This window comes from Melanotaenia boesemani, unplaced genomic scaffold (genome assembly GCF_017639745.1).
Source record: "Melanotaenia boesemani isolate fMelBoe1 unplaced genomic scaffold, fMelBoe1.pri scaffold_194_ctg1, whole genome shotgun sequence".
In the NCBI taxonomy this organism is placed as follows: domain Eukaryota; kingdom Metazoa; phylum Chordata; class Actinopteri; order Atheriniformes; family Melanotaeniidae; genus Melanotaenia; species Melanotaenia boesemani.
Genome location: NW_024580624.1, coordinates 1 through 10836, shown reverse-complemented (window position 1 = coordinate 10836; position 10836 = coordinate 1). Strand labels below are relative to the sequence as shown.

Below are 10836 nucleotides of genomic sequence, written 5' to 3'. Positions count from 1 at the left end.
TGAACAATATTATTGAATAAAAACAAATAAAACCAATAAAACTAAAACAGGAACAGAACTGGGCTGAAAGCCAAAGAAGAAAAATGGTTTTTAAGAAGAGTTTAAAATGGACGATGAGGTTCTTGAACAAATACAGGTGAAGAACAAAGAAGTGGCTTTTAGTTGTTCTAAAGTTTCACTGCAGCTCAAAACACACTTAAAAGCAAATAAACAGGCAGATCAGTGCAGGACTGGTTTTTTAAAGGGCCAGAGAGACAAAAGAGCCCAAAACAAACCTGAAACCACAACAGACTCAAACCCGCCGTGTTCCCAGCTTCCATCTGTTCCACAAGCTCCTGGTCTCATTTCTGATTATATTTCAGTACAAATTATTCCAGAAATCAGGCCCACATGAGACTGATGTGGAATAAATAGTCGCATCCACAGAAAAGGAGGTCACTTCAATTAAATCCATTAAAAATAACAGAATAAAAATAAAACTCAGCAATAAAAATAAGCTTTTAAAAACAAAGACCACAAAAGAACCCAGAACGCTCAAACAGATGCAACTATAAGGAGAAAAGGTACGAATGTTTATAAAAAAGCCACAAATATAGAAAAGTACGGAATTATACAAAAACGATGCACTGCATGAAGAGAAAGATTTACAAACCACCACGTAATACAAACACTTGTGCTTGATTTCAGACTCAAACCTTCCCTCCATGTCAGCGATGAGAAGCTGAACTCCTCAAACATCATGGTGATGGCTTCATGGAGCTGCTCCAGCCTCTCCACAGGGACCAGGACCCATCACCACAACCTGGATATGATACAGGATGATGTGTCGGAAGAAGAGATGAAATTACACACAGTCTAAAAACAGCCTGACTCTGGTGGGATTGATGGAAACATGACGTGGAGAAGCAGCAGCAAACATCCAGCTCCTCATTCAGCCTCAAAAGTTCTTCTTATTGTTGCTTGGCCTCTTTTCTCTGCTCAGACTTAAAATGCCTCCTGACCCACACTCTAAGCTAACAAGCAGCTTCTCACCTCAGTTACAGGCAGAAACTAGATGAGCTCCAGGATATGAATGACTGTTCTCGCTGGATGCAGCAGCAGTGGAAATGACTTCTGGCTGCATGCTGAGGCTTCATCCTGGAGTCAATCAAGACCCGAGAACCTCCATCAGTATCTGGAAATAAAGTTCCAGCAGGCGAAACTCACTGAAAGCAAGACTGGGAAAATTAATCTGTGGTGTTGCTGCTTGGGACACGAAGGTTAGCAAGTGCAGGAAATCTGCAGAAAGCTCCTTCAAAAATATCTAATTTTATTTATAAAATCTTTATTAATAAAGCACTTTTCATACACAAGCAGCACAGAGTGCTTTAAATACTAAAACAATGATTACATAAAAAAAGATTAAAATAATTTAAACACACACCTGATCTTCCTCCACCTTCCCTCTCATGACCACAGAGGATAAATTCACCTGGAACACAGTAGAAAATGTAAATGTTGATCTTCTCCTAAAAGAAAAGCACATTCGTTTCAGTGGAAAGCAGAAGATAGCAGCCCAGTCCATCCAGGAATGAGGAAAGTCATGTCTGATGAGGAACTGGGTAAAAGTTCACTTCCGTCCACTTTGGACATTTTCTCTGATGATGCTGCGTGAAATGCAGGAGCAGAAATGAGTTTATGATCCAGTTTGACCACTGCAAGCATTTCAAAGTGCAGTTCCACATCATGAACACAGGGGGGCAGTGTTGTCATATTTATCTTTGCCTTATTTCTGATGGATCAATAAAGTAGAAACAGACTTAAATGTGTCCTTAGTGTCAATATTAACAGCACTAAAAGCCAGAATGATGCATCTTTTTATCAACAATCATTTAAGGAAAAGTATTAAAAGAACAAACAATTAATAAAAGCTGAAATATCTTTGTTTAGTTATTTCTAGAGAGAAAAACTAAAAGCTATTTATTTCCTTCGTAAGCTGACTTAATTATTCTTCGTGAAATTCAGGCAGAATTCTGCAGGTGGGATTTGATCCTTTGGGAGAAAACTGACACAAAATACAAAATCATGTGTAAAATGTTCCTGTCGAAGCTCATCTGGATGGTTTGGACAAATATCAACCTTTGTTGGATTTGTTGTGGAAATTTCATATTATTCCCTTTACTATATTGTGTCTACTGATCACTCTCAGGGTAAACAGATTGTTGAAGTTCTTGGTAATTAAGTTTAATACTGAGTAGCCTGTTGCTATCGTAAGTGGATGCATTCTTTAGAACAGTTCACTCTGACCTGTGTGACTTATCTGATACCAGCCAGGCGCCTCAGGATGACCCAGCAGGGCATCCTGCCTCAATGTCACTGGGGTTGTTTATGTGCTCAATAAGTGTCTAATCCTGTGTGAGGAACAGACAGTCTCTTTCTTTTATCTTACAAGATATATAATGTGCTGTGATGTGATCATTCTGCTTAAAAGATGCTGCCTGTGTGTTTCTTATCGGATTCTGTTCAGATCTCTGTGCTGTCAGACCTCTGAACAGTCTCTCTGGAATTCTTTCTATTCTTTCTATTCTTCCTATTCTTTCTATTCTTTGTATTTTAATTCTGTGTTCGAATAAACTTGTAATCATTCTTCACTTCAGAACCAGACTCCTCATCCTTGACAGAGTAACTTTTTTTGCCTCAACAGATTGTTCCGGAGGAAAATGTTCTGTTCTGGGTCTGTTCTGGTTCTGGTTCTGGTTGAGTTAAACTGCCAGTTATCTCGACCCTTCGGCTAGCTCCCGCTCATTAAACTCATCACTTCCAGCCATACAACGCCGAATATCACCAAATCATCAACATGTATCACCAGATGTGTAAAGGGTGATTCCAGTAGACTTGCAGCAATCGTACAGGTGGAACATCTCCATCATCATTGTTTGGCTCTGAACTGGTTTCCAGGTGATTGTGTGGTTTTCATGGTAAAGTCGGGGCTTTTGTGAACGTAGTTTGTATTTGTTGGGTTTGTGTTTGTGAGAAAATGGTGGAGGTTTCAGGGAATGTTGGTAAAAACTGTAACTCCGTTTCCCTCTTCATCCTCTGAACACACTCACATAGAAGGATGTTTTCCACATTTCCCAGTCAGCTGATCCATCATCCAGAAGAAGAGGCAGGAGAACATGGCTGCCTGAACCGAACCACACATCCACCAGATGTACCCAATCTGCTTATTACATCACTTCCTGCTGGAGCTGATCCAGAAGGAAGAAGTGGTGGAGTAGAGCCAATGTGGCTGTACAGGTGTCTGGATCAAGCTGTGGTCCCTCCTCCCCACACCCCCCCAAAGATCAATTACTAAGCTGATCACATTCTACTTTCATACGAGACGAGTTAAATGATGATGGAAATTAAAGAACCAGACAGGTGATGTGTGGATTTCCAGATGAAAACAAGACTGATGAGAAAAATCTGAAACTTTAGGATTAAACTGACTAAAACATGTCAGACATGTTTCTGTAAGGCTGAAAAATGTAAAGAGGAGGAGGAAGGTCTGATGTTGCTCCTCCTACCTGTAGCCCCTCCTGCCTGTCCTCCTCCTACCTGTCCTCCTCCTACCTGTCCACCTCCTACCTGTCCTCCCTCCATTACAGATAGAAATGTGACTCATTCCAGGAAGCAGCTCACCTGTGTATCAGTGGAGATTCTTCTTCTTCTTCTTCTCTGAACAAACTGTAAGTGTGAACTTTCCTCTTTGTTTCTGGAATGTTTGGAGAACGTGTTCACTTCTGATTTCAGCTCCAACTTTGATCTCTGCTGTTTGAAGACAAATCTACATGATGATCAGATCGTTATTTCTCTGAGGATCAAACTGTGGTTTTGTTGATGTGTAATGAGGCGGGAATGTGGCTCTACAGAACAACTTGAACTCTGACTTTCTCTTCGTGTTCACAGTAAAAACAGTCAGGCAGGTTTTTCAGGTTTTAAGTTCTGTGTTGCAACATTATTTCCTGGATCATAATCCACCTCCACCTTGTTTCACATAAACAGCTCCAGTTACAACAACGTTGGGACTCTGTGTAAAAGTGTGGAAAACCAGAATTCACTGATTTATAAACCTCATCAGGTCATATTTTATTCCCAGTAGAAGATAAACAACATGTCATGGCACGGTGTAAAAAGTAGTTCCAGGGTGATGTTCAGCACGGTGTAAAAAGTAGTTCTAGGGTGATGTTCAGCACGGTGTAAAAAGTAGTTCCAGGGTGATGTTCAGCACGTTGTAAAAAGTAGTCCCAGGGTGATGTTGAGCATTGTGTAAAAAGTAGTTCCAGGGTGATGTTGAGCATTGTGTAAAAAGTAGTTCCAGGGTGATGTTCAGCACGGTGTAAAAAGTAGTTCCAGGGTGATGTTCAGCATGGTGTAAAAAGTAGTTCCAGGGTGGTGTTCAGCATGGTGTAAAAAGTAGTTCCAGGGTGGTGTTCAGCATGGTGTAGCATCTCTTCTTCTAACATGTCTGGAAACGTCTGGGAAGCGAGGAGACCAGTTACTGGAGTTTTAGAGGAATGTTGTCCCATCCTGGTCTGATGCAGGATTCTAGCTGCTCTACAGTCCTGGACCTTGGTTCCTGGATTTCTGCTTCCATGATGCTCCAGATGTTGTGTACTGGTGACATTCAACCAGAACTGATCCATCCTCTTTTTTTTTTTAACCTGGCCTGTCCAGCATCTTAGCCGAATGATTGTCTGGTTGCTGCTGAATGAACAAATTTGCTCTGCCAAGGGGAGGTTTATGGATATAAGGCTCCTCTTGATAATCTGATTAATTTATTTATTTACTCTTATTTATTTGCTTTGAATTATAGAACCTATGTAATCTTGCTAGACCTAACCAGAGGGGACAGAAAAGAAGGAAGACAGCAAAAGAGAAACAAAGAAGAAAGAGGAGACAAAAACACAACAGATAGAAGGTAATGACCCTTCCATCCATCACCAGACAACAACTTTCTACACCTGTGATCCAAACAGCAATACACCAGAAAATTTCCTGCAGCTTTCACAGAAAAAAAACAGAGCTGACAGTAATCAAGTTCCTAAATAATTACTAAAAAAAACAAAACAACCAAAAAAAAAACCATCACAACGGCGCACAGGCCAGTGACCGCCTGGCACCGGCCATCCAGAACTTGTATATAAACTAAGAAGACTGTTACCCAGGCCCACAACAAATGATATCTTAATCTATTTCACCAGATGCCGTTCTACACCATTATCTTTGACATTCAGTCCATTTTAATTGTGAAATTTATGGTCACATGAAAATACCTCCTGTCTTCCCTTCAAAAGAGAGGAAGCAGCTGCATCCATGGCTGCTCCTGGTTTGAGTTTGGGGATGATGCTGGCTTCCCATCTTCTCAGAAAGAAGTCAGTCTTTCCACCAGTAAGCTTGTGTCCAGCTTTCATAGAGGAGGAAACACACAACACACAAAAAAAAAACACCATTAGAATGAAGTCAGGCCAATTTTATAAAGAACTTACCAGCAGCTACTGAACAGAGTGCTAAACATAAAATAACTAAAGCATTAAAAGACAGGAACAACTAGAATTTATACTAAAATACATTTAAGGAGAGAAAAAAAATCATGAAATACAGTATCAGTTAATGATTTGATTTCATATTCTGCCTCCTTGGTGGCTGTGTGGCAGGTGGAAATGCTTCTTTCTGTAAAATAAGGCAAACATGTTGCCACCACCCACATAATGACACCACAAAACTCTGATCCAACTCTTAAATATTTAAAAAATTCATGAGGTAGTTATCTGAACCTGACTCCATGTTAATATTGTTCTCTGTGTGGTTGACATAGAAGCTCCGTTTGCTATCATCCAAACAATTAAGTAAAAAATTCACTTGCAGGGAAACAAGCAGACTTAACAAACTGGACATGTCCAACAATCCTGGGTACTCATTATATATTTCTGTAACAGTGGGGGATTCTATGGGCTGCACGGTGGGTGGTGGTTAACACCACAGCCTCACAGCAAAAAGGTCGCTGGTTCGGCTGGGGGGGTTCGAACCTTGAGGGCAGTGGCCTTTCTGTGTATGTTCTCTCCGGGTACTCTGGCTTCCTCCCACCATCTAAAGACATGCTTGTGATGTTAATTGATGACTCTAAATTCTACCTAGGAGTGAGTGTGTGTGTGAATGGTTGTTTGTCTCCTATGTGTTGGCCCTGCGATGGACTGGTGACCTGGTGACTAAGCGGTACAGATAATGAATGAAAAGGATGATTCTCTGGTTATCCAGGCTCTCTGATGACTACATGTTTCCTCCAGGCCTGTCTTGATGGCTGAACGGTTCTTAGATGAGGGCCGTAGCCTCTTGGTCAGGGTAACCTGTTCAGCTGTGTGGCCAGTTTTCATTCTCTGTGGTCTCAGGCTTTCCAGCATCATCCGAGTCAGTGGTCACTTTTCGCTTTCTGTGGCGTCTTTTCTCCGCTCAAGATTACGTCTAAGATTGCACAGTTTAGATTCCACAAATCCACAGTGAGAGACTGGATCATAGAGAAGTTCCCGAGAAGTAGAACCACAGAGGGAGACTGGATCATAGAAATGTTCCCGAGTGGTTGTGGTTGTGAACTATGGACGACTTATGTTGTTTGAAGAGGAATTTATTTATTTGACTTGGACATGTGCAACAACACATGACCTCAGAGGGGAATGTGTCTTGTAGCAGGTTTGAGCTAAACTGGTCATTTCCACCTGCAGACCTCAGACAGGAACAAGTTAAAAAACTCACTAAGATGAAGATTACAAAGAAAACAAACATGAAAAATATAGAACATTAACATAAAAACATCCAGGCTCACTGACATACAGACATTCACACACAGCAGCTCATCAGTGTGAGCAGGTTTGATTGACAGGAGCCACATTTTGGTCGGACATGAATCTTAAAGTTTGCAAGTGATTAGTTCCACTGTAACAGTTCCACAGACTTGTGGTTCCTTAAAAGAGGAGCAACGAAATGATGAATTACTTTAAACACAAGGAAAACAATGAAATATTTTACCTTACTTTCTAAACTCAAGATGACATGTTCTTTCAGGACGTTATTGATGGTACAGTCAAGTTTTTTTAATAATGAATTTAGGCTGTTATCTCGTGTGGTGTTAAGAGGTGTTTTGTAGTTTTACTCTAATCCTTCACCTTGTACTGCCACACGGACACTCAGCGATGGGAAAGTGGAGATTCTGCTTTTTGCTGCAGCCAGTTTCTCTGCACTCACAGGGTAACTGAACAAAGAAAGAAGCACCAGTTATTCCTACAGTCATACAAGCTGCATGTCCTGCTTCTGTAAACTAACATTACTGCAGCATGTAGAAAAATCATTACAAACGTGAAACAAAACAAGGTGAACAGCTGTACTTACAAGACACATCTTTCTACCAAATCTCCCACACACGTCTTCACAAGCAGCTTCCTGGATTGACCGACAGGATTTCTCATAGTCTTGAGAATTTGTGGGGCTTTCCTCATCACACGTGATCGTAAGGGTTGACCAAGCAGCAACCTCGGTGGTAAAATGTGAAGCAGCACAACCTCATGAATCATTTCAAAGTTTGAAATGTTTAGTTTCACTGAGCTTAGTGAAGATACAACTTTAAGTTTATTTAAAAGTTTTTTTTTCTACTTAACCGTCATGCTTGAATAAATAAACATTTTTATAATAACATAAATAGCCAACTACGTCTGTGTAATGATATTAAATTAAAAAGTTTGGCGCACCAGTGCAATTAGTGCTAAAAGTAAGTCTGGAGACTTGTAATTTAAACCTGGTTTCCAGCTCTCTCTGTAAACCTGGTCTGTACCACTACCTCCCTGTCTTCTAATAGGCCCCTCCTTCTTTACATAGAGGTGTGATCCCAGTCTTTCCTTTCATGGAACTGACCACATGGTGGCCCATCAAAGTAAAGTTGGACCACCAGGCTGCACGGTGGTGTAGTGGTTAGTATTGGTTAGCACCACAGTCTCACAGCAAGAAGGTCGCTGGTTTGAGCCTTGGCTGGGAGGAGGTTCGTACCTGGCCTTTTTGCATGTTCTCCCGTGTATGTTTGGGTTCTCTATGTCGGCCCTGCGATGGACTGGTGACCTGTCCAGGTTTACCTGTCGCTCACTTGTTAAATGCTGGGATAGTCTCCAGCTTACCTGTAACTTGTAATGGACTAAGTGGTTCAGAGAGAATGAAAAGACCTTTAAAGCTCGACGCAGAAGATGAACAGTTTTGTCATACGTCACCGCCTTCATACTTCCATGTGTCTTTTACATTTCCATGGGTAAGAAGTCAGTTCCTCCACAAGTGGGCAGAGCCGAATTTGGAGTTCATTTTCGTGTTTTGACCACGGTTGGCGGCTGTAATGTGTCGCTATAAAGTTGTTTCCAACCATCCAACACGCCCTAAACACTCGCATATAGTCTTTCTTCAGAAGCTTGCGCAATGTCTACAGTTGTCCTCGTCTTCTTTCTCCTACTACTTTTTTGTTCCCTTCCTGTTGCTCTTCCTCTTCTTCTTCTGTGGTTTGTTTTTTCTCTGGTCACATGTCAGCTATTCTGCTCAGCTCTGCCCCCACAATTTCCGGTGATGTTCTTCCTGCTTCTGCGTCAAGCGACAGATAGCTAAGCTCCCTGAAAACGGACCGAATTAGCTGCGTAACCGACGCAGAAGACGGATGAAACTGTCCATCAGTCTACGTATGCGTCCATCATAAATGGGCCTTTAGACAGGAATCAGTTCTTCTCGTTCACTACAAAGAATCGGTTCTCAGAGCCGGATCGTTCATGAACGACACATCACCAACATCAGAGAAAATACATTTTAGAGGATTTAGAGAAGATATTCAGGGATTGAGTAACACAGGTGCCTTTGGAGAGACCTCATCTGGAACGTGCACCGTGAGTTGCCAAGTCACGTGCACGCACTATATGTGCATTATAGGTGCTTGAGGTTCAGTCAGAAAAGTGTTTTTCCAGAAACATCCTGCTACTGTCTGCAGCTACACAAGTAGAATCCTCTCATGTAGGGACGGAAAGTTGTTCTAACATCCACCTAAAGCAAAAGAAGAGATTCACAGCAACAACCAAGCAAACAAACAAACAAACAAACAAAGCTGCTTTCCATCACACTGAGAGATGATCTGATGTATGATCAGAAACAAACACACAACACCGACCAATGAACGCTATTCATTTAAGTTACTTCAGGAACCTTTATGGAAAATTTACTGTTATTTTAACTTTGAGGGCTTATTTTAACATCTTAACACCTGAATTTATTTAGTTTAATAAAAACCAAATAAATGAAAATAAATAAATCAGGAACATAAAGTAAGATTAATAACAATTATTATAATTAACAAATAAAGATAAATGATAGATTATATAGAAATAAAAACATAAAAACAAATGAATAAATAAAATAAACTGATCACCTAAAAAGAGTCTTCTGCTTTCCAGGGGAGCCGAGCTCCCTGTAGCTCCCCATAATTTCAGCCATGGAAATATTTGACTTTTTCCTGCTGAACTTCGTCACACCTGCAGTTTGATGCTGGAACTGCTGATTGAACCACATTCATCCACCTGTAGAGAGTGAAGATGATGAAGATGAGGAGTGTCTGACAGGAAGCAGGTTAACGGATCAGAACCTACAGTGTGTGATTCTGCAGCTCCTTCAGTCAGACTTTCCATCCAAACTGGAATCACTTCATTTTTCCTTCTTTAACTTCATCCTTTAGTTTCTGTTTCTGACAGAAAATGTCAAACTTTTTTTCCTGCTTCCTGTTTTAAATCTTCATCTGATTTAGTTTCACTTTCTGTTCATGGTAATAAAAGGAGGAGAAATGTTTCCTCTTTTGAGGCTGGTCTGCAGCTCCATCCCTCCATCTGGTGTCCTGATAGAAGTCCAGCAGCTGAAGGCAGCTTCCTCTTCCTCACTGCTGTCTGACTGCATCCATCTGACTCTGATATGAAGCAGAAACTCAGAGCCAATCAGAGGAGGAGCAGCAGATGATGGAAAGGAGGATTTCAGTTGATGTTCAGATGAATGATGTGTGTTTCCTCTGCAGGTGAAGGTAGAAAGTGTGTGTGAGCTGATGTGAATCCAGCATCATGGATCAGGACAGAGAGGAGGGAGTCCCTCCCTCTAAAACCACTCAGAGGTGAGATGTCCATCTCTAACTGTCCATGACTCTTCTCCATGTCAGACATCACAACTCACATCACCAAACATCTGGATTCACAGGAACCAGCCTGGACCTGGACCTGAACCCAGCTGTGTCTCCATGAAGAGCGGCTGGTCGATGGATAAACCTCCTGATCTAAGATCAGACCAGCAGTGAGTATCAGAGTCCATTGGAGGTTGGATCAGGTTTCAGATGAAAACCAGTTTCAGGTTCATCATTTCTGGACGTCTCTGCTGAGACGAATCTGCAGCATCATGATCGTCTTGTGATAGATTTGATTTGTCTTCCAGATTCTTCTACAAACTAAATGTTGAACAGTTTCAGAATTCAGCTGTAAAATCATTAAACCATCTTTATTCACAGGAATCAACCTGGACCTGGACCTGGACCTGGACCTGGACCTGGACCAGGACCTGAACCCAGCTGTTTGTCCTATAAGAGCGACGGGTCGAAGGATCTTCCTCCTGATTTTAAATCAGAGCCACAGAGGTGAGCTGTGTGAAATTGTTGCATCAGTTTAGTTTTATTCCATCTTGTGTTTCAACTCAATAATAATAATAATAATAATGATGATGATAATAATAATAATAATAATAATAATAATAAAGGATATCTTCAGTATTTAAGGT

At 41.1% G+C, this 10836-nt stretch overlaps 1 protein-coding gene and 1 long non-coding RNA gene across 4 annotated transcripts; one reads left to right on the top strand and one right to left on the bottom strand.

Annotated features, from left to right (window-relative positions):
• Positions 1–551: 551 nt before the first annotated feature.
• Positions 552–1442, bottom strand: LOC121636189. Its single transcript, XR_006009683.1, has 3 exons — positions 1424–1442; positions 1033–1174; positions 552–802 (listed from the first exon to the last, which is right to left on the bottom strand). It is a non-coding gene; the product is annotated as an uncharacterized LOC121636189 (long non-coding RNA).
• A 2174-nt stretch (positions 1443–3616) lies between these two features.
• Positions 3617–10768, top strand: LOC121636188 (RNA-binding protein 27-like). Of its 3 annotated transcripts, XM_041979458.1 has the most exons (5): positions 3631–3707; positions 4835–4939; positions 10091–10183; positions 10267–10359; positions 10571–10768. In XM_041979458.1, the coding sequence occupies exons 3-5, from the start codon at positions 10134–10136 to the stop codon at positions 10698–10700; spliced, it is 273 nt and encodes a 90-aa protein (XP_041835392.1). In that variant the 5' UTR covers positions 3631–3707; positions 4835–4939; positions 10091–10133; the 3' UTR covers positions 10701–10768. The 3 variants fall into 3 exon arrangements, with proteins under 3 accessions (XP_041835394.1, XP_041835392.1, XP_041835393.1); XM_041979460.1 differs by lacking the exon at positions 4835–4939 and having other exon boundaries at positions 3617–3707; XM_041979459.1 differs by lacking the exon at positions 3631–3707 and having other exon boundaries at positions 4769–4939.
• Positions 10769–10836: the final 68 nt, after the last annotated feature.